At 47.0% G+C, this 24041-nt stretch overlaps 1 protein-coding gene across 2 annotated transcripts; it reads right to left on the bottom strand.

Annotated features, from left to right (window-relative positions):
- RNF20 (ring finger protein 20) lies at positions 1–22759 on the bottom strand. Of its 2 annotated transcripts, XM_081893891.1 has the most exons (19): positions 22579–22759; positions 21826–21993; positions 21576–21723; positions 19623–19805; positions 18604–18722; positions 17645–17791; positions 16805–16882; positions 16578–16697; positions 14944–15123; positions 14095–14230; positions 12013–12134; positions 10087–10469; positions 8419–8536; positions 6434–6583; positions 5346–5558; positions 4540–4665; positions 2261–2401; positions 1433–1534; positions 1–647 (listed from the first exon to the last, which is right to left on the bottom strand). In XM_081893891.1, the coding sequence occupies exons 1-19, from the start codon at positions 22705–22707 to the stop codon at positions 471–473; spliced, it is 2940 nt and encodes a 979-aa protein (XP_081750017.1). In that variant the 5' UTR covers positions 22708–22759; the 3' UTR covers positions 1–470. The 2 variants fall into 2 exon arrangements, with proteins under 2 accessions (XP_081750017.1, XP_081750016.1); XM_081893890.1 differs by having other exon boundaries at positions 21576–21993.
- Between the last annotated feature and the right edge of the window lie 1282 nt (positions 22760–24041).

Below are 24041 nucleotides of genomic sequence, written 5' to 3'. Positions count from 1 at the left end.
TTTGACCGGGAAGAACAGTTTTCTCCTTTATTAGAAAGTAAAGGAACTTAAAGCGATGAGAAAGCTTGATGAAAACTACTTCCAAGCCGACTTCCCAGTTTTAAGGTTGCTGTTTGGTTTAAGCCACAGGCCAATTCACATCAAGGCTGAAAGCATACACCGTGTCTCCACAACAACCATCTATAACAGGCACAGGCAACAGCTGATGACTGGCTTGGTGGCTGGGCTGTGCCTAAAGGAAAAGCCAGTGGGGGGAGGGACCCCCTGAAGATTAAAAAAAACAAAAACCAAGAGTACAAAAAAAAATTAACAATAACCCAGCTGTACCCTCCAGCAAAAAAGGGATCTGCCATTACAAAAAGAAAAGAAAATCGGTGAAAGAGAGGGGCAGTAGCCAGCCTGCTGATGGGAAACGAATATGGTGGTTGGCAGCAAGGGAGGACTCTCTGGCCTCCCGTGACTCAGAAGGCTCAGCCAATGTAGATGCGATGGAAGTCGTTGGCCCCGAAGGCAGCGTTGCACTTGGGGCACTTGCGCTGCCGGGTGTCGTAACGCGTTTTCACGCACTCAAAGCAGAAGACGTGGAAGCACTTGGTGAGCACAGCATCCTTCTTGCGCATGTTGCAGCAGGGGCAGGTCAGGCGGCCCTTGGGAAAGAAAGAGGCATCGTTTAAGGTACACCTGGCTGATGCTGAGGCTAACAACAACAACAACAACAACAACAACAACAATTATTATTCCTTTGTACGCCGCCCATCTGACTGGGTTTCCACAGCCACTCTGGGCAGCTTCTGACATATATAAAAACATCATTAAACATTAAACATTAAGAAAATTCCCTGGTCCTGAATGGAATAACAGTGCCCCTAAAGGACCAGGTGCGCAGCCTGGGAGTCATTTTGGACTCGCAGCTCTCTGTGGAGACTCACACTGTCTACCAGCTCCACCTGGTACACTGGCTGAGACCCTACCTGCCTGCACATTATCTCGCCAGAGTGGTACATGCCCTGGTTATCTCCCACTTGGACTACTGCAATACACTCTACATGGGGCTACCTTTGAAGGTGACCCGGAAACTACAAGTAATCCAGAATGCGGCAGCTAGACTGGTGACTGGGAGTGCCCGCTGGGACCATATTGTTTACAACAGGGTGGGGAGCCTGTGGCTCTCCAGATGTTGCTAGGACTGCAACTCCTATTGTCCCTGGGTCTGATGGGAGATGAGGGGCGGAGTCACATCTGGAAGGCCACCAGTTCCTCACCTCTGATTGCCCCAAAGTGTCAGAGGGTTCTCTCCTGCTATTAGCTCAGAACTGCTGCCATGTCCCAGCCACAGTCCCTTGGGCACTGCTAACTAGGGTCTACTTCCAATGCTAATCTGCCTCAGCCCAAATCCATCCTCCAAGGGGGACGTTGGCATCCCGTTGCCTACCTTGTAATCTTTGATCTCCTCCATAAGGATCTCGTCGCAGTTGGGAACCATGTCGGGTTTCTTGGTGGTCTCCAGTTTCCTCCGCAGCCTCGAGATGTCTTCCTGCAGGGGAACATTAGCCAAATGCATGTCATAAGGACCAGCACCTTCTCTCCTAAGAGCTGCAAAAGGCTCCCAGGTGTAAATTTGCAAGCTCTGCCCATTTTCCTTAAAAAAGTGGGGAGTGGCCTTCTTCACAAGGGAGGATGCATCATACACATTCAAAACATACTGGTATGATACATGATTAGCTTAGAAAAATTGGAAGAGGCAGAGCAATGTAGGGCAGTGACTGTGAAGCTCCGGCTGCAGGAAGTGGGGGATGTCAAATGTGCTTCCTAGAGTATTTGACTGGCCAGTTGGGAAGATATTGCTGGACAAAGAAAGAGTCTCTGCAGTACACAGTATAGCACATGTTTCATATGCAAAAGTGCCCGTTTTGATCCCTGGCATCTCCTGGCAGGACTGGGCATGTCCCCTGCCTGAACCCGAGGCAGTCGCCATCAGTATATGTGGACAATGCTCTGCTGAGCAGACCAAGTGTCTGAGTCAACACATGACAACTTCCTACGTAGAGATTCTTAAGTAGGGATTCACAACCAGCAGCGACCAGGGAGAAAAACAGTGAGTGAAAACAGCTGAAGTTGAGCCATGGCGATGGAGGGCAACCATTCAGAGAAGGTGGAAACCAAAACACTGGCAAAGGGCAAGAAGCAGGAACTTTGAGTTAATATGAATGGAAGCAAAGGCAGATTTGGCCCAAGGTAGCCAAAACTACCTGGTGAGTACCTGGGCTCGCTTGAAGTTGAACATGTCTTTCTCCTTGGTCACACTGTTCTCCACGATCTCATCCTGGAAGTCGTGCAGCTTCTTCTGCGCCAGCTCCAGCTGGGCCCGAAGGTCATCAGCCAGCTGGGCCGCATCCATAGCCTGAAGTGCAAAACAATGAAAGATCCTCTCTCTCTTTCTGGCCAGCTGCTGACCTTGCAGGGATGGACAAAAGCAGCCCAGAGTGTCAACCTATTGTTGCACTTCCCACTTTTAAAAGGCATAAGCAGACCTTTTTGCTCACAGCTCCCTACTCAAAAGCAGCAAAGCTTTCAGGCAAAATCTTCAAAGGGAAGATTTAAGAGTCAAAATGGGGGGGGGGGTGATCCTGGAGGGTAAAATCGAGCAGGTTATTATTCTGGCTGCACTAATGTGTGGGACAGAAATAGCCACAGATAAGGAGCTAAGAATAACCTGGATCGATTAACAGAAGGCCTGAGGTCCTCCAGATATCACAGGACCAAATGCCACCAACCTCTCCAGTATGGCCAATAGGCAGGGAGGTGTGTCCCAGCAGGATCATTCTTGTCTCCACACTGTGCCCACATATACCAACCAAGGGCAGGTGATGGAGTAGCCAGAAACCAAACTGCATGCCTCTTTTTGTTGTTGTTTGGCTGGTGCAGCAGTGCCCATTCCCACCAGTGCCATTTCTTCGGGGGGGGGGGGGGAGGGAACCCTTCCAAGGGATTCTCATCACTATCATCATCAACCCCCTCCTCTCCTTCTGACCTCTAACCCCACTGCTTGCTCTGCTTCCCTGTTACTCTCTCGTCACTTATCCCTCCCGGAAACCTCCGCCGAGCTAATTATTTTCATCTGGCTGCCCTGCTCGTTATCCCTTTGAAGTTCCACTCTTCCTTTCATCCGCTGCCCCTTTTGGTCTTCATCAAATCTCTCTGTGGCCACTGGTTTGGTGTGGTGTGTGGGTTTTTTGGGGGGGAAACAAACAAACAACTCTAGAGGCGTATGTATAATCTGTTTTTGTGTCCTAATTACGGCATTATTTGGGATTTCTCAGTGGCTTCCCTGGAGGGAGATCAAATAAAATAACCGTCCCTTCGTATGAATGATGGGGCAAGCGTTCAAAGGACTCACACAGCCGCTGCAGCTCAGAGAGAAAGAAGCCGGTCGGCGTGTCTTCGTAACTACCTTCCAGGCGCCAGGCAAACTGAGCCCTTGGCCCCCTCGGGCTTTTCACAGCGTTTCATCTGGCTTTGAGGATAGCTGCTCCTCTGCTCAGCTTGCAGTTTGCTTTATTGGTTTCTTTCTGCCTCTTGGTGTTTTTATTATGTTCTTTTGCAGCCATGGGTTGCTGCTTTGTCTTACTTTATCGCTAGCTTTCTTAAATGTAAAGGGCGAGATACACCTTCTAATAAATAATGCTGCTTTTCATTTTACTTGTATTCCTTACAGCGATATTCTGCCTTTCCTCCAAAATAACACAAGGCATTTAACATCGCAAACGGCCCTGTGGGTGGTGGGGGACTGGTCCAAGATTGAGCTTCATGAACAGCTCCAATGGGTTTTGGTGCAATAACCATCATACTGACATGGTAAGCAACTTATACCTATTTGTTTCCATTAATTAATTTAAAAGCATTTCTAGACCACTCAACATTTTAAATATCTAAGTGGCATACGAAAACACAACAGTACAGTGGTACCTCAGGTTAAGTACTTAATTCGTTCCGGAGGTCCGTACTTAACCTGAAACTGTTCTTAACCTGAAGCACCACTTTAGCTAATGGGGCCTCCTGCTGCTGCCGCGCCACCGGAGCACGATTTCTGTTCTCATCCTGAAGCAAAGTTCTTAACCTGAAGCACTATTTCTGGGTTAGTGGAGTCTGTAACCTGAAGTGTATGTAACCTGAAGCGTCTGTAACCCAAGGTACCACTGTACCATAAAAACAGAGATACAATATAAGAGCCACTAAAACAGCTATTACAAAAGCAGAAATGCCAGAGTAACAGGGTCCAATCTTATGGGTCAGAGAAAGCCTGGGCAAAAAGACGCGTCTTCACATGACATCTATGAAAACACACCTTCTTGGATAAGGCTTCTCATATGGCAGAAAAAGGGCATTCCACAATGCAAGGGATAATGATGGATAATGCCTGGTTTTGAGTCTTTGCCCTATGATATTCTGCAGGTTGTGGCGCCCCAAAGTAAAATTTCCCCAAATGATCTCAGTAATCTTACAAGCCTACGCAGGGGCAGGCAGTCTTCCTGAGCTTACCTTCCGCTTGTTCATTTCCAGGGCCTGGGTTCGCAAGCCCAGCTCCTTTTCTCCTGTGCCAATGTTGCTCTGCAGGAGATGCTCTTTCTCCTCTAGCTTGCGTACAACTTGCAACTGGGCATCCACCTTCAAGAGGCAAGAACACAGAATCACAGAATTGTAGAGTTGGAAGGAATATGCAGCTGTACCATACGGGGATCAACCTCTGCATCATCAGCACTGCACTCTAACCAACTGAGCTATCCATTCTGCTCATCACAGCCACCAAGAATGTTACCTGCCCCAAAGTGTAAAGAAGCAGAAGTCCCAGAAAAGGAAGAATGGATACAAAAACTCACGGAATATGCAGAAATGGCGAAACTTACCAAAAGAATTAGAAATCAACAAACTTTTTTTTTATAAAAGAATGGAAATGGTTTATTGAATATTTACAAATAAATTGTAAACTGATAAAAAAAACATTAGCAGGAATAATATAATAATAACCTGCAGTTTTATAACAATCTGTATATTTACAGAAGATAAATAAATGAACAAGTTAAATGAACTTGGATATGCAGAAGATATTAAAAAACAAATTTAAGGAACCGCAGAAAGAGGGGGAAGGAAATCAAAATTTGGAAATGTTAGATTGGTTGTAAAACTAATGAAATGTATACATTTGAAAAACAGATATTTAAAAAACCCTTAAAGAAAATCTTGCTTTTTCTTGAAGGCGACAGGTGAAGTATTCAGGAAACTGAATTCTGAACCCCAAGCACTGAGCCCTTTGCTCCTCCTGTCCAACTCCCCTTTCCCCCACTCACCTGTGTCTTCAAGGTGAGCACCTGGTCTGCCAGCTCCTCTTTCTCTTCTTTCAGCAGCTTGTGGATCTGGTTGGACTTGATGCGCTCTGACATGAGCTTGAAGTTGGCGTCGTCCTTCTCTCTCAGCTGCTGCATCAGGCGGATGTTCTGTTCCTGCATGTCCTCAAAGGCCTGGCCTGTCACGTCCATTTCGGAGAGCAGCGCCTCCTCTTCCTGGAAGAACGACGGAGCAACCAATGGGGAAACGAGGCTGTATTTTCAACCCTTCCCTTTCTACCAGGGGTGGGGGTGCTCCTGAACTCCCACCAGCCCCAGGAAGCATGGCCACAGACATATTTATGAGTTCCTCTTTGAAATTTACAAGAAAGGAAGAAAACAAGCATTTTTAAAAAAAATGGGAGAAAGATCTGGAGATTAATACACAGGACAGAGTTTGGCGTTGGACTGGCAATAAAACAGGGGAAAATATTAGTAAGCAATAAATCTAAGAGATCATTACCACAAAACCTGACACCAATTGTCTTTGACCCTTCATAAATTGAAACACATATATATCACACATATATCATGTTTACTGTGGGAGATATGGTATATCGCACACATTTTCTATTCATATTTTCAGGAAACATAACAAGATAAAAATTTTTTTACTGCAATCATACTTTGGACTATATAAAAGCAAATCACATAGTTGGAAACCCCCCCCCCCAAAAAAAAAAATCCAATAAATTATCTAGAAGAGTAGAGAGTACAGATGTTGAAGTGGTAACTAAACTCCTGACTGCAGCTAAAAGATTGATTTTAACGTATTAGGTTTTTTTAAAAAAGCAAAATGGTTTTGTAGAATCTGTCAGATGGCGATAACGTATAAACTCGCCATGTACAACCAAAGGGCAATGTATTGTGTGAACACAGATTTATAAAGATGGGCAAGGGCTCTTTTTGGGTTTTTTGTACTGCAAATTTGCCGCAAAGATAGAAGACTATATTCACTATTTTATTTTGAAAGGCCTTTTGGAAAAATAAAAACTTGTTGTTTTTATCTCTTCCTATTTTTATACAGAAACTTTCTCTCTAACGCTCCTCACCTGCTTAGCCATGGCGAGTTTCTTCTGCAGGTATTCTATCTGTTCCTCCACAGCCCGGATCTTCCGAAGCGCATCCTCGTCTGCCATTTTTTTGCTTTCTTTCTTCTCCTTGTCCTCCAGTTCCTTCACCCTCTGCCTCAGCTCTTCCAACTGGCAAAAAGTAGGTCAGGAAAAGGAGTTTGGGTTGAAAAAATAATAAGTATATACACAAAGTATGAAATGTGGTGACAGTAATAATAATACAACAAATCGACAACACCACAAACTGGCTTATAATTATAAAACCAAGTTTACTAGAATAATAGCTAGAATAGGGATAGACTTGTAACAATTCAAACAACAGAACCATTTATCCAGTCTGTATAATGGTTACTGCACATGTAACTTGTTAAGATACAGTTGTATATTTATCCATTCCATGTTTACAGTATCTCCAGGCTTTGTCTTGCACATGGCACCTTAGTATGTTTGTTGTTCTATTCTAGATATTATTCTAGTAAATTTGGTTTTATGCTTATACAGTTTGTGGTGGTGTTGTTTTGTTGAAAAAATAATAACCAGGAAAGGGATTTTTAAAAAGGCCACAAAAAGCTACTACCAACCTTTGGCCATCACCTCCCGGAGGAAATTTGTCTAGGATACATGCGCTTTTCAAGGAATTAAACTTTGGTGGGGCATCAAGTTTTCCCCAGGTCCGCAATGCAGCTTTAAGGCAGAGCGCTACCCTCCACAGAACCCTTTGCGTTTCGCAAAAAGTGGGGAGGACTTTGCAGCAATGGACCTTAAGTGGGGGGGATGGGCTTGTGGCCGCCCAAATGGATGCTGTTGGACTGCGACTCCCATCAGCTCCTGCCAACATGGCCACTGGTGGTGGAAGCTGCAATATCTGGAGGTCACTGCTTCCCCAGCCCTGCCTTCAAAAGTCTATGGAGGAAATGTCCAAGTGCTGTTCCAGGTTACTATGCTGCTTAAGGATGAACTGAGAGCCTAAGAAGCCCCATGAGGAACGGGAGAACAGAATATAAACACGGATTGGGTGGATGGGAGGTTGCCTGCTCTTGATGGGGTTACACTCCCTCCGAAGGAGAAGGTACGTGGCTTGGGGGGTCTGGATCCTTTGCTGTTGCCTCAGTGGTGTGGAGTGCCTTTGGCTGGTGACCCAGCTATACCCCTATCTAGACAGGGATAGCCTTACTGTCATCTATGCTTTGGTAACCTCTAGGTTAAGTTATTGCAATGCATTATACGTAGGGCTGCCTCTGAAGACAACATGGAACTTCAGCTGGTGCAGAATTCAGCGGCCAGGTTGCTCACCGGAGCCAGACAGTTTGAGCATATTACACCGATATATATATTTGAGCATATTACACCTGGCCCAATTCCACTGGCTGTCCATTAGTTTCCAGGCCCAACTCAAAGTGGTGGTTTTGACCCACAAAACCTTCAAAGGCTCAGGACCACAATACCTCAAGGACTGCCTCTTTCCATATGGACCTACTTGGGACCCCGAAATCATAACCTGAGGCCCTTCTTCGTGTGCCCCCTCCACGAGAGGTTCGGAGGATGGCAACACAAGAAGGGGCCTTTTCTTCAGTTCGTGGCTCCATGTTTGTGGAAATCTCCCCAGGGAGGTTTGCCTGGTGCTTTCATGATACGTCTTTAGGTGCCAGGCAAAAACATTCCTCTTCCAACAGGCCATGGGCTGGATGACATTCTATGTCCTTTTAATTGTGTTTGTTGGAGGGGGCGGTGAGGGGTTTGTTTTGTTCTTTTCTAGGGGGCCACATATTGAGGATCTAGATAGCCCTTGCGGTCCCTTCCAGTTCCACAGTTCCAGAAAGACTTGCTTTTATTATGCATTTTGTGTTTTTGTTTTGTATTTTGATGCTGTGAACTGCTGCCCTGACCTATTCAGACAAAAGGTAGGTGGCATGCAAATTCGATAAGTAAAATAAAATAAACTGGGCAATGGCAGGCACAATTACCTCAGCTTTGGCCTTCTTCTCTGCAGCCATCAGTTGGACTTTGTCTCTCTGCTCCTTTGGGGCTGAGCGGTACATATCCAAAAGCAATTTCATTTCCTTCTGGCTTTCTTGAGCCTTCCTGAACATATTGAAAAAGGAAAGTGAGAATGCAGCTAAGGCCAAACAGCATAAGATATGGTCTACTTCAAATCAAGAACTGCTTCCTGCCATCTCATTGTGGGACTCTGAGTAGGCATGTATTGGGTGCAAAATAGGAAAACTTCAATCCAAATGTGTTCTGTATCTTTGAACGAGAACAATTCAGTTCTTGAGCTGGGCGATCTATGGTCAGAACTGGATGCTCACAATTTTTCTAGCAAAAGGTGTTTAAGGAGATAACAAAAATCGCTGGGTTGAAGCTGACCGAAAGTCCAGAGGTAGCATTACTATCAATTTACAACGGGGTGGAAGGATCACAGGCTATGAAGGACTTGTTCACAAATTTATTGACAGCTGCACGAATTACGATAGCTAGGAAGTGGAAGGGGCAAGCAGAATATAAAATGGAAGAATGGTATAAAGAGGTGTGGGATATAGCCGTTAATGATAAATTAACATGTGCCATTAAGGTAAGACGGGGAATATGCAAGAAAAATGATTTTGTGGAGATATGGAGGGTGTTTGTTGAATTTGTACTGTTAAAATGGAAAGAGGTCAAACCATCGCAAGAGGTGTTGAATTTTGGGAGGTTGGATAGTTACAATGGAATGGTCTTGGTGGTGGGGTGCACATTTTTATTCTTATTTATTTATGATTGTAACTTTGTCAGATAAAATAAAATAGAACTGGAATGCCCAGGAGGGAGTGTGCATGAACTGTTTCTCAGTCACTGAGAGCTTCAAACAATGAGAGGCCCAATGGCCCAGAGAAGAGAGATTGCAACCACCCAGGCCGGCACATTAAACAATGGGGGATACCTTTTCGCAAATCCTAAGAGGGAGACAATCACTCTGTATGTGATGGTTCTTGTCCTTGAACTGGGTAAGAAAGCTCACTTGGCCTCATGTGCTGCACACATCCACACAGCCCAAAGACTAGTGCTGACAGCTGAGAAACAGTCTCAGAGGGCTCCTAGCAAATCCATGAACATCATCTGGCTTACTACCAGCGGAAACTTAACCATGCCTACTCAGGAGCGCATCCTACTGACTTAAATGGGGCTTACTCCCAAGCAAGTGGGGTTAAGATTGCAGCTTTGTTATGTAAGTTCATGAAATTTGGAACAGGCTAGCTAGGCACAACAGCCGCGCCACAATTCAGAGCCTTGCTGCCACCTGTTGAGATCCAGATATGTAGGACGCCGCAAACAGCCACACCAACAGAACAGAACAGTTGTAGCTTGGATCTCAAATGCCTTGGCTCCCGAACAAACCGGCTCCCAAAATATTGAAACCTGGAAGTGAGTGCTCTGGTTTAAAAACGTTCTTTTGGAACCCAGCATCTGACACGGCTTCCGACTGGCTTCAGGAGTTTCCTGCAGCCAATCTGAAGCCGCGCTTTGGTTTCTGAACGTTCTGGAAGTTGAGCAGACTTCCAGAACAGATTCTGGAATGTACAACTGTACACCAACAATACTTGGCAACTGCCAAAAGGATCCAACCATCAAAGAGCAAACTGTGCCCATCTTACTTTAGATCCGCCTTCAGCTGCTTGACCAACTCGGCTTCCTTCTTCCTGCCGTCGTCATGCTTCCCCTTGTCCTTGTCTTTACTGGACTCTCTCTCCTTCTCGGACTCCTTCTGCTTCTGCCGCTCCCTCTCTTTCTCCTTCTCCTTCTCCCGTTCCCGCTCCTTTTCTTTCTCTTTTTCCTTCTCACGCTCCCGCTCCTTCTCCCGCCGCTCCCGCTCCCGCTCCTCTTCGTCCCGTTTCGCTTTGCTCTCCAGCGCGTCCTCAGCGGGGCCCTTGGAAGAAGAAGGGTCGTCGGGGTCCTGCTTCATCTCCAGCGGCTCCTCCTTGGGGTCCTCGGTGCTGGACTGGGAGTGCAGGAGGGCGCTCCCGCTGCGGGAACGGGTCTGCAGAACAGCGGGACATGCGCACGCATGAGAACATGCAAAAGCTGCCTTCTGTCGCCGGTTCATCCAATGCGGTGCTGTCTACTCTGATTGGCAGCCGCCACCCAGGATTTCAGATAGGGGCATTCCCAGCCCGACTTGGAGATGCCAGGACTTGGGACCTTTTGCATGCAATGCAGGTAGTCTATACCTATAAGCTATGACCCCCTCCCCCCCAAAAAAACTTATATGGAATACTTTCCCATAAGGGTTGTTTATGGGCTTCTCTTGCCCTTGGACTTGACTGGAAAGACGAGGACACCCTTGCTCTGGCAAACCCAGGACAGAGCTTTGAGAACAGGGTGGGAGCACAATGTGCTTTTGGAGTGACTGTGTGTTGAGCACAAATATAATTTTTAAAGTGCCCATATGGATTGTTTTTCTTTGTGTTCTCTCTCTCTTATGCTATCAGTAGGTATGGCTTTCTCTACCACACTCATTATTGTTCTTGTTCAATAGTTTAGCACAACCTCTTCATAATAATAATAATAATAATAATATTTTTTAAAAAAAATCATACCCCGCCCATCTGGCTGGGTTGCCCCAGCCACTTTGGTCGGCTTCCAGCACATATAAATACATAATGAAATATCAAACATTAATAGTAACAATCTGATCCAATAGGGAAAAGCCACAAAAAATCTTAAATACAGTGGTACCTCGGGTTAAGAACTTAATTCGTTCTGGAGGTCTGTTCTTAACCTGAAACTGTTGTTAACCTGAAGCACCACTTTAGCTAATGGGGCCTCCTGCTGCCGCTGCGCTGCCGGAGCGCGATTTCTGTTCTCATCCTCAAGCAAAGTTATTAACCCGAGGTACTATTTCTGGGTTAGTGGAGTCTCTAACCTGAAGCTTTTGTAACCAGAAGCTTATGTAACCCGAGGTACCACTGTAAACAACTCATATCAAATAAAGCAATATTCAAGAATGCATTAGAATCTAATGGCAAAGAATAGAACTATGATGAAGAGTTGCTAATCAATAATCAATAAAAACAGCAAATTACAATGCATAAAATACCACAAAACATCTGTATATAAAACTGTACCATATTTTTCCATGTATAAGACTAGGGTTTTTTCCCTAAAAAATAATGTCAAAAATTAGGGGGCGTCTTATATGGATACATCTCCCCCTAATTGCTTAAATCTGAGGCCCCCAAAATAGGAGGTGTCCTATACATGGGGGCGTCTTATAGACGGAAAAATACGATATATAAGAAGTCTTCAAGATTAATCAATGAAAGCCCTTTTTAGCAACTCGAAAAACAACACCCTGATTACTCATGTAGAGAGAGAGAGTGTGTATATAGGTATAGAAATATATAGATATACAGTATAATGCATGCTCGCAAAAACTGCTGAGGGTAAGCTCCATTTAAAAAGAAGCATTGCCCCCTTTTCTGTCACTCCCACATGCTATTTTTTTAAAAACCCGGCCTAAAAAGACACCGTCTCACTTCCAGCCTCCTCCGTTGTCTCCTCGGCTTCTCCACCTCCCTTACCTTGCTCAGATCAGACTGTGCTTCCCGCAGCTTCCGCTTGTATCTCAGGACCTCCCCTTTCAGCTGGTGGTTGTGGTTCTGGAGGCTGCTGATGAGGTGCCGCATCTCCCGATTGATAGGACCTGCGTGAAGACCATCACATGGGAAGAGCCAAGATACGGTAAGATCATCCGGCTCTTCTAGATCGGTTGCAAAAGAACCTGAGAAGGGGCCTTCCTTTCAGGAGATTTTTCCCCAGCTGGTCCAGTCTAAGGAAGGGGAACCTCAGGGCCACACCCTCCAGGCCTTTCTATCTGGCCCTTGGCACTCTCCTCAGACCACACTCCCATACAACTTAGATGTATTGATTCATTCCATGTATAACCAGTCCCTTCCTTTTTCCTTTAAAGCAGTGTTTATTGAACTTGGGTCTCCAGCTGTGTTGGGGGTTTTTTAAGGGTCTTTTTTATATTTTTCAAATTTATACATTTCATTAGTTTTACAACCAATCTAACATTTCCAAATTTTGACTTCCTTCCCTCTTTCTGCAGTTCCTTAAATTATTTTAAAAATATCTTCTGCATATCCAAGTTCCTTTAACTTGCTCGTTTGTCTATCTACTGCAAATATACACACTTATAATCCTGCTAATGTTCTTATCTGTTTACAATTTATCTGTAAATATTCAATAAGCCATTTCCACTCTTTTATAAAAAGTTTGTTATCTTGATTTCTTATTCTTCCGATATTTCTGCATATTCCATAAGCTTTTGTATCCCTTCTTCTTTTTCTGGGACTTCTGCTTCTTTACACTTTGGGGCAAGTAACATTCTTGCCGCTGCAGTAGCATACATAAATAAATTTCTATGCTCTAATAATTCTCAAAAGAAATCTCTAGCTAGCAGAACCATTGGTCACAGCCGATGGGGGTTGTAGTCCAACAACAGCTAAAGACCCAGGTTTGAGAAACATGGCTTTAAAAGACGAAACTCAGACTATCAGAGGTCTGCGGCAGCCGTTTTTCAAAATCTGCAACCGTACAGGGTTTACCATATTTTTCGCTCCATAAGACACACTTTTTTCCTCCTAAAAAGTAAGGGGAAATGTGAGTGCGTCTTATGGAGCAAATGGCGCTGCGCAGAGAGGGAAAGCTGTGCAGCTCCCCTTCAGCGAAGCACCTCTCCTGCGAAGCGGGAGGAGGAATGGAGCCCCGCTTGCTGTCCTGGCTTCTGCCTTAGCCGCACACAGCCTCTTCCAGGCAGGGGGAGCCTTCATCCCGCTGTCCTGAAGAGGCTTTGCACGGTTACCCCAATAGCCAGATCCCTCTTGCTGTTCCGGCTTCTGGGATTCAGAATATTTTTTTTCTTGTTTTCCTCCTCCAAAAACCAGGTGTGCCTTATGGTCTGGTGCATCTTATAGAGCGAAAAATACGGTATTTTGAGACCTTGTGGTCACAGTGGCTCAAGACAGGGAAAACTAAGGCAGAGAGCTCTCAGGCAAGTTCCTGACTAGAAAAAGGGGATCCCTGATTAGCCTCATGCTCAGGGCTTACCTGAAAGATCACAAAGGCTTTAAGACAAGAGGACTTACTGTACTTTTCCGTCTATAAGACGCTCCTGTGTATAAGACTATCCCTATTTTGGGGGACTCAAATTAAAGAAAATGGGGGGGGGGATGGCACAAAGTTGTGGAGCTTTTTTTGCAGAGGATTGCCGAAAGTTGCCCACCCGCACGCGTTATAAAATCCGCCTCCCATCTGTCCCATTGCTGGCAGAAGCTGCCAATCACCCGCCGAACTGCCGGAGCATCACCAACCATTGACGCAGCAATCAGTGACATGCACAATATTTGCCAACAGCTGCGGCAGCAACCAATTAAACCTCCACCCTGTGCACTACAACCCCCACTTTTTAGCATGATTTTTAAAGAAAGAAACATTCTTACGGAACAGTACGGTAATACCCAAGAGGTGCACAGTGCTCAGATTATCTGCATGGGTGAGGCTAACCTGGCTGCAGCTCAGCTACTGTGGATGTTTCCCCAAGAGAGGTGCCCAACAAGGAAAACCCAAGTGCCTCTGTGCACAACCCGACTTCAAGTCACCTGCTTGTTCATTAGCAGCCAGCGTCTGCTCAAACTCTATCCGCAACATCTCGTACTCCTTGCGGACCTGGGCAAGGGTGTCTTCGAGCTGAATGACCTCTGTTCGCAGCTTCTTGTGCAGGCTGACTTCATCCCGCTGGTGAGAAAGAGAGAGATTTCAGCCTCGATGTCTCTGACTGCAGCAGCAGCCCCCCCTTGCTGCGGGACGAGAAGATGCTGAGAGAAAGGGCTGCAGACCCTCTTCTTATGCCGTGCATGTTGGGTTAAGGACCCAACAGCAGCAGCTAGTTCTCCTGCAGCTTCCCTCTTCTAAATAATTCCTGAACATCCACAGACCCTTGCTTCGAGGGAGGACGGGTGTGTCACTGTAAGCGGCTGGAGTGATTCAGCATCGCGCTAAGCTCCTGCAGCCAACCGGAAGCCGCAGAAACCCCATAGCACGTTCGGGTTCCAAAGAACATTTGCAAACTGGAACACTTACTTCCGGGTTTGCGGCGTTCAGGAGCCAAACCATCTGAGTACCAAGGCGTTTGGGATGCAAGGTACGACTGTAATCCGAAAAGGGTTTCTATTCTTCTACAAACACCTCATTGTTAGAGTCTCTTTGTCATATAATAATAATAAATAAACCTTTATTGTCACTACACCACCTGTGTGCAGTGAAATTAAACAAGCCCCCCTCCTCACCACACATACGCTCAGTCTTGTTCGCACTCTGTGTGCTTGTCGGAAGTCAATTTCACCACTATTTTTTTGTCGAGCAGTGAGTTTAGTGTGGATGCCAACTGTCATGATCCGCCCCAGGGAAAGTGAGAGGAAAGAGAGGAAACAAGGGGAGGAAGGCGTTACCTCAATGAGCTCCACCTGGCGCTGGTGGGTACCCCGGGTGCCGTGAAGCAGCGTTCGGGCCTCGTCTAGCTGAGATTTCAGTTGCAGGCTCTCGTTGTACAAAACGGAGAACTGGGACTGCATGCAGCGGTACTCTGGGGTTTCCTTCACCACCTCCTCCACTGCTCGCCTCAGGTCCACCTGGGCAGGGGGCCACAGAACAGGGTGTGGGTAGGCAAAAGAGAAAATGGTGCCCAATGACACACGGCAGAAACAAAAACTGCACTCAGCACTATACAGAAGAGCGGAGGGAATTCCAAAAGTCTGCAGTGTGCTGAAACGGCCAGAAAGTGGCAGCATTGCATCAAAAATAGTTCTACACTTGCAAGGAAACACTTGCTTCATAAGGGAGGGGTGTGGAATCTATGGATTTTGAAACACAGCGTGTTGATTTCAAACAAGCAGCTTCTGAGGAGCCAGGGCAATAAAACAAAGAGAGGCACGTTTTTACAGACCTCACCCAAACTGTATCCAAGTCATGCGTAAAGCATGTTATCTTGAAAAAGAAATTCATGAAAGGATCTGCTGAACCCAACCTATGGAGATCACTTAATGCAGCGGTCAGCAAACTTTTGCAGCAGGGGGCCAGTCCACCGTCCCTCAGATCTTGTGGGGGGCCGGAGTATATATTTTTTGGGGGGGGACGAACAAATTCCTATGCCCTGCAAATAACCCAGAGATGCATTTTAAATAAAAGGACACATTCGACTCACTTAAAAACAAGCTGATTCCCGAACCATCTGCAGGCCGGATTTAGAAGGCGATTGGGCCGGATCCGGTTCCCGGGCCTTAGTTTGCCTACCCATGACTTAATGCGTACCTTTCCTCCTTCCAATGAGCTAAAAAGCTGGGATGGGGAGCCTGTTGCCCTCCAGAGGTTCTCAGACACCAAATCCCATCAGCTCCAGCCTGCATAGTCAATGCTTAGAGCTGATGGATGTTGTAGTCCAGCAGCAATACACACACACCCCATCTCTAGGCTAGAGAGCTCTGCCTCCACTGGCATGGCTGAAGCATCACTCGACATACAACATTTACCTGTCCTAATCAAGAAGCCACCTGGACTGAAACAGGTGATGCTGCCCCTTGTGGTGAGCCACCAGAACTGCAAGAGGGAGCATCTTCCTGGGACAGTAGAGTGTTCTAAGGCTTGGGACTACCCCAGGGGTCAGCAACCTTTTTCAGCCGTGGGGCAGTCCACCATCCCTCAGACCATGTAGGGGGGGTGGACTATATGGGGGGGGGGAATGAACGAATTCCTATGCCCCACAAATAACCCAGAGATGCATTTTAAATAAAAGGACACATTCTACTCATGTAAAAATACGCTGATTCCCAGATTGTCAGTGGGCCGGATTGGGAAGGCGATTGGGCCGCATCCAGCCCCCGGGCCTTAGGTTGCCTGCCCCTGGACTAGCCTCACCCACACAGGCCGCCAGGAAGTACTAGAAACGGCTTCCATCATCATCATCATTATTATTATCACCATCCTGCCTTTTTAATTGTTAATTAAAATTTAATTTTAGAGTGCCGGGGGTGGGGGGAGGTATTCCTCGATTATCAGAAACGTGGAAAATGCTTTCCCTCCCTGGTACCTTCAACTTGTCGTTCTGCGTGGTCACTTCCTCAAGATCCTGACGCAACTTATCGAGCTCGCTCAGGCGATTCTGAGCAAGCTCCTTGTTTTCCTCCAGTTCGGCATTCATCTCCTCGAACTGCAAAAGAGAGAAAAGGAAAGGAGCCAGTTGCTGAAAGCCTCATTCGCACCTCCACACCCACTGCCACTTCTATGCTTGCCCGTGTGCAAAGTCTCAAGGTTTACCTTCCGAGAGTTGATCGTGATTGTGCCCCCATACAGGCTGCTTCCTGCTCCATACACCTTGTACCCTTTTGAGTTCACCTGCAAAAGACACACTAGTTTTAATTTCAATGTGCAATTTCTTAAGCATCGAGAGCCGCTTTGGAGATGCTGGTTCCAAACAAGCGGGAAACAGTGGTACCTCGGGTTACATACGCTTCAGGTTACATACGCTTCAAGTTACAGACTGCGCTAACCCAGAAATAGAACCTCGGGTTAAGAACTTTGCTTCAGGATGAGAACAGAAATCATGCTCTGGCGATGCGGCGTCAGCAGGAGGCCCCATTAGCTAAAGTGGTACTTCAGGTTAAGAACAGTTTCAGGTTAAGAACGGACCTCCAGAATGAATTAAGTATTTAACCTGAGGTTGTTATTGTTTATTTGTTTAGTCTTGTCCTACTCTTCGTGACCCCATGGACCAGAGCACACCAGGCACTCCTGTCTTCCACTGCCTCCCGCAGTTTGGTCAAACTTAACCCGAGGTACCACTGTACAAATCTAAAAATAAAATAAGGACAACGCTCGCTAGGCATTTCCTCCTTCCGACAATTAACAGTGGAAGCCCCCATACACTGAGTCAGGTTGTCGATCCATCTAGTTCAGGACTGTCTGCACTGACTGGCAGTAGCTCTCCAGGGTTTCGGCCAGGGGTCTCCCCTGGCCACACCTGGAGATGCTGAGGATTGAACCCGAACCAATCCTGTGTGCAAGCCATAGATGCTCCACCAAGGAGTTACGGTCCCTGCCCACAACTTCCAGAGCTGCTACAACCCTGGGGCTGTTCCCAGAGGTGCTGAGTCTCACCCGCTCCAAGACATCTGCCAGGTGCCTGTTCAGCCTCTGCTCCCGCTTGCGGATCTTGTCGATGTCCCACTGCAGGTCGTCAATCATGGTCTCCAGCACAGACACGCGAGACTCCGCCATCTCCACTTTCCTTTGCAATTTAGCGAACTGCAGGCAAAGGAACAGGGGCAAAGAGGAGAACGAGAAAGAGCAAGAAACGGTTTTTATCGTAGCTCAGAGAGCAACTGACTGCCTGGACCAGTGATGGCCAAACTTGGCCCTCCATCTGTTTTGGGACTACAACTCCCATCATCCCTAGCTAACAGGGCCAGTGGTCAGGGATGATGGGAATTGTAGTTCCAAAACAGCTGGAGGGCAAGGTTTGGCCATCGCTGGCCTAAATTTAAGTTCCCGCATGCTGAGGCAAGGAGATGTTCTCCTCCGTCCTGCCAGAAGCCTCAGTGCTTCCCTTAAACTCCACATGGAAAGAAAACGCAGTGGACAGAATGGAGAGTTGCTGTGGTGGCTTGTGAGCTCCTCGCTAGACAGCCTTGGGCAAGTTAGAAGGAGGAGGAGGAGGAGTTTGGATTTGATATCTCACTTTATCACTACCCGAAGGAGTCTCAAAGCGGCTAACATTCTCCTTTCCCTTCCTCCCCCACAACAAAAACTCTGTGAGGTGAGTGAGGCTGAGACTTCAGAGAAGTGTGACTGGCCCAAGGTCACCCAGCAGCTGCATGTGGGGGAACGGGGACACAAACCCAGTTCGCCAGATTACAAGTCCACCGCTCTTAAGCACCACACCGCACTGGCTTTCACTCTCTCTGCCTAAAAGCCTCTGGGGGCAGCATCAGTTCACCCGGCCATGGCATTTCCTTGGCCAAGTTAAACCACATGCCCAACTCACTCACACACACATCTCTACACGCTGAAACCCCGCAACTTTGTCAACCACATTATTTTTTGGCTACCCGGTTTACCTCCTGAGACATGGTGCGATGCTTTTCCTGGAGTAAATCGGCCAGTTCTTGCAGTCGCTTGTTCTCATTTGCCAGGTAGGAGTTCAGCTCCTGGAGAGCCTCTTCCATCAGAGAAACATCTGAGGAAAGAAAGGCTTTTGGAACGCTACTATAAAAAACGCTACTATAAAAAACAACAACATCGGAAGCTAGCAGGCCTGGGCGTGTTCTGTGCAAAACTCAGTACTGACTATGCAAACTCAACATCCTTAGAATCTTGGCAGGTTTTGTTTTTCAAAGCAAGCTTTTGCCCTCATGGTTAACGACAGATTTCAAAAGTGTGGGAAGCAAGGCCCAGTGATCTTGCATCAGATTTGTGGGGCGGAATTCAACGTAGCACTTAGGAGATTGTTCTGTCAGCTCAAGCTTTTCTGTCTGCCCAATGGAACAATATCTGCTTTCCTCACCTCACACATCGTTCTGGGAGTTCTCCAGAGTCTATTTGGGGATGGCAGAGGACACATGGGGAAAGGCAGGGGGGCTTGCACTGACTTCTACTAATGGAACCAGGCAGCTGAATCCAGCCACCAAGGCTCAAGGTTTCAGCATCCTGCTATTGTTCCTTCATGCTCAGATGTGGAGGCATAGCAGAGGTGACCACAGAAATGCTGCGGAAATGTAGAGAGAAGGGTTCTGCACTGAAAAAAGCAAGCAGCAGCAGCAGACCCACTACGAACAGCGTTAGCTCTCAACAGCATCTACCACTCTCATCAAACCATACAATAGGGAACACCTGATCAAACTAATCACGAGGAAAGAGGGGCGGCTACCAGCCTGGCTTGCTGGCCAAACCTCCAGGAACTCAAAGACTAGGCCCCTGCCCCGAGGAGCATAAAATCTAAAATTTGACACAAGGAGAACCACAACAGTGGTAGCATTTGGCTACTGTGAGACTTATTTTCTTCCAAGTTATTTATTAACTGCTTTTGAGAACGAAGCCCTCAAAAACGATATATATATATTTCGGGAGCATCCCATACCTCCGCTGTTCAGCTTCTGGGAGAGCGCATCCACCCTCTCCTGGAGCTTATCGTACATGGTCACAATCTGCATGACGACCCGGCGAGAAGACTCGACGCGCTCCTGCAACTGAGATTCCATTTCCTCGCTGGTGCTGCTGGCCAGCGTAGCCAGGAAAGAGAAGGCCGGCTCAAAGATCTCTCCTAGGAAATGATAGGAAATAAAGCCCAGCCATGAAAGGACACAGCTTTGCGCTCCTTGTTGTTGTTGAAAAAATTAAATTTGTATACTGCCCTATACCCGTGGGTCTCAGTGTGGGTCACAAGATAAAATCACAATATAAAAACACAAAATACATAAACAAAATAAAAACAAAAGCAACCCAATAACCCCCTCCCAATACATTTTAAAAGGGCATTTGATGTCAACCACCCAAAGGCCTTGAAACCAAAATGGGGCAGTTATCATCCCCACCTCCCTGAGCTCATAACCATCTGATTTGTAAAGAGCTACCTGACAGGAGAGGGGACACGGGTGGCGCTGTGGGTTAAACCACAGAGCCTAGGGCTTGCCAATCAGAAGGTCGGCAGTTCGAATCCCTGCAACGGGGTGAGCTGCCGTTGCTTGGTCCCTGCTCCTGCCAACCTAGCAGTTCGAAAGCACATCAAAGTGCAAGTAGATAAATAGGTACCGCTCTGGCGGGAAGGTAAACGGCGTTTCTGTGCGCTGCTCTGGTTTGCCAGAAGCGGCTTAGTCATGCTGGCCACATGACCCGGAAGCTGTACGCTGGCTCCCTCAGCCAATGAAGCGAGATGAGCACCGCAACCCCAGAGTCGTCCACGACTGGACCTAATGGTCAGGGGTCCCTTTACCTTTACCTTTTACCTGACAGGAGGAAGCAGCAGCAGCAAATATTTCCCACTGCTTTCCTGTTGTATTGAATGAATGCCAGATGCAAATAAAACATTGGGCAAGCTTCCAGTGTTTGTGTACTAAATACAAATAAAATAAACATACTGTGTCACTCTCTAGGGCAGAGTTAGGGAACTTTGAGCCCAGAGGGCTAAATGAAGCCCTCCAGAACTCTCTCTTCGGCCAGGCCAGACCCCCAACCAGCCTGTTATCCCACTTGAGTGCTTTTGCCTGGCTGGAAGGTGTCCTTAGACCAGAGACAATGCCTCTTTCTCGCCTGGAGGGAGACTGGAGAGATGTGGAAATCTCTGGCATTTGCAGGCAATAATGCAACCTACAAGCAGAGACATCACTTTGCCAACAAAGGCCCATATAGTTAAAGCTATGGTTTTCCCAGTAGTGATGTATGGAAGTGAGAGCTGGACCATCAAGAAGGCTGATCGCCGAAGAATTGATGCTTTTGAATTATGGTGCTGGAGGAGACTCTTGAGAGTCCCATGGACTGCAAGAAGATCAAACCTATCCATTCTGAAGGAAATCAGCCCTGAGTGCTCACTGGAAGGACAGATCCTGAAGCTGAGGCTCCAATACTCTGGCCACCTCATGAGAAGAGAAGACTCCCTGGAAAAGACCCTGATGTTGGGAAAGATGGAGGGCACAAGGAGAAGGGGATGACAGAGGACGAGATGGTTGGAGAGTGTTCTCGAAGCCGCCAGCATGAGTCTGACCAAACTGCGGGAGGCAGTGGAAGACAGGAGTGCCTGGCGTGCTCTGGTCCATGGGGTGACGAATAGTCGGACACGACTAAACGACTAAACAACAACAACAACCTTTCAGTGGGAGAATCTGAATTCATTGCGTCTTGCCCCACTCACCACAGGCCCACAAGGCAAAATGGCTCTAGGTTCTAGGGCATCAAGAAAACTTACATTTTCAGGGGTAAATTACACTATAGAGATTGCCAAGGTTTTCACAGGAGTTATTTCCAGTTCAGAATTTTCCACACCAGGAGAGAACATCAGCGCTGCCGCTCCTAAGCCACAATGGCTGCCCATTCTCACCTCTCTCCCGCTCTTCTTTGCGCTCCTGGTTACTGTCCGAATCAGGTTCCGGTTCCGGCACCACCAGGGCTTTCCGTTCCGACAGAAGGTCACCGAGGCCTTGGTCCAAGTCGTAGCGCTTCAAAATAATGCGAATGTTCTCATCGAACTGAAGGGGAGGGGGAAGAAACATATAGTGCTCAATTTTCAAGGGGGTTGAGACAAGCAGCAGGAAAGGGAACGGGACTGAGAGAGGCAGACCCTGGCAGACCTGGCTCCAGTAGCGATTGACAATCAGCAGCGAAGCGTCGTCCGTGGCCTGCCGCCTTTCCAGCTTCTCTATGTGCTCCCGCAACTCATCCTCGATAGCCTGCCGCTGGTCCAGCATCTCTGCCAGCTTCCGATTCTTGGTCTGGAGGGTGCGGATGTCCAGTTCTTCCTGAAATCACGCCAAGAGCAGTTACCACAATACTCAGGCTCAACTCAGGCCTAGTTCCCTCTGAGACAGCAGATTTGGCTGCAGAGGAATTGACAGCAGGAGACAACTGGCATAAGGCGTTTTTTCTTCCAGACCAGGAGAATGGTGAATTAAAAGACAATGGGGAATTAAAAGACAAGCTCATTCAAGTTGAGCACTGAAAATTAACATGGCAGGAAGAAAGGCTCCAGCTAAGCATGGTAGCTTTTGTTTGTTTTCAATGGGCAGAGATTTTTTTAAAAATTGGCTTGGATGACGGAGTAGCCAGTCAAGTAAAACAGGGTGGCCCTCTGGATACTGCTGGACTCTAACTCCCATCAGGCCCAGTCAGCATGGCTAGTGGGCAGCGAGTCCACCGGCCCTCACTTGCAGCCTGCAGCCCAAAAATAGGTTTGCGATTGCAAAAAGAACTAGGCCTCAGACCTCCCAGCTAGCAAACGGAGCTTATCCCACAGGAGCCGATGGGAGCCCAAAAGTGGGAACCGGAATTCCATTCAGCAGATTTGTTAACAAATGGAGAAGACCACTGCAGAAAGAGATACAAACCGTTGAGGAGACGCCACCAAGTTTAATGGTCTCCACTGTGGTTCCCGAGTCTTCGACACCCGCTTTCTTCTCCGGAGGTCCGGAGGGACTGGCCTCCGAAGCCACGCGTTTGTTCCCAATCCCAGACATGGTGGGACAGGACTGGAGGTGCCCCCCCTCTCCTGAAAAAAAAGAGAAAGCGTTTTTTATATATATAACAACAATAAGGTTTTCTTTCTATATTGTTCCACAGGAAGGATTCCTAACTAGCTGCACAAATCAAATTTGAAACAGCCTTCAAATTAGTAGTAGTAGTAGTAGCAGTCATAGTACCCTGCCCAGCTGACTGGGCTACCTAGCCATTCTGCGCAGCTTCCAACAAATATAAAAAACATGATTATTAACTGCAAGCATTAAAAAACTTCCCTAAACAGGGCTGCCTTCAGGTGTCATCTAAAAGTTGTGTAGTTCTGTATCTCCTTGACATCTGATGGGAGAGTCTTCCACAAGGTGGGTGCCACCACTGAGAAGGCCCTCTGCATGGTTCCCTGTAACTTCACTTCTTGCAGTGAGAGAACCACCGGTAAGCCCTCAGAGCTGGACCTCAGTGTCTGGGCAGAACGATGGGGGTGGAAATATATAGTGGGCCAAAGCCATTTAGGGCTTGAAAGTTCATCACCAACACTTTGAATTGTGCTCGGAAATGTACTGGGAGCCAGTGTAGGCCTGCTGCATCCGAAGTTTTGCTTTGAGACCAATCTGCTTCAGAGTAATTGACGCATCACTTTTTAAGTCTGTAAATTGAGCCTACAGAAACTTGTTCACTTAGTTCAATGGTGAGGAACCTGTGGGCCTCCAGATGTGGAAAGATGCCATCTCCCATCAGTCCCAACCAGCACTGCTAACATTCAGGGATGATAGGAGCTGTAGTTTAACATCTGGAGGGCTGCAGATTCCCTAACCTGGCTTTACTTCATTCTTTTGCCACTGCTTCTCTGCGGAAGAGAGACTTGCACTCTCCTGGGATCAGAGCCATCTTTTTTAAAAAGAACACTGGAATCCAGAAATGCAATTATCAAATCTTTAAACACACACCCAATGCAGGCTGAATAAAGTAGGGAAGTTTAGGGGCAATGGTAGCTCTGTAGCCTGCCCAGATGACCTCTACTCTGCCTGAAAACACAAACACAGAACGGGGAATAGAAATAGGGACATGGAAAGCAAGGGGACTGGAACAGATCCTGGCTGATGAAACAGAACTGCAGGATAGGGAACACAGTTCCACTCCCTGGGCAGAAAAGTGCTTGAAAACATGGGTGCCTGATCATCAGAAGCAAAGGCCTTTATTAATTATTATTAATAAGAATAATAATGATGATGATAAATATGCTACCCATCTCTGGGTAGACTCCCAGCAAAATATTAAAAGCACAATAAAACATCCACCACTGAAAACTTCCCTGAACGGGGCTGCCTTCAGATGC

This window comes from Podarcis melisellensis (assembly GCF_964234715.1).
Source record: "Podarcis melisellensis genome assembly, chromosome: 17".
Classification (NCBI taxonomy): domain Eukaryota; kingdom Metazoa; phylum Chordata; class Lepidosauria; order Squamata; family Lacertidae; genus Podarcis; species Podarcis melisellensis.
Note: the sequence above shows the minus strand (reverse complement) of the source record. Positions and strands in the feature narration are given on the sequence as shown.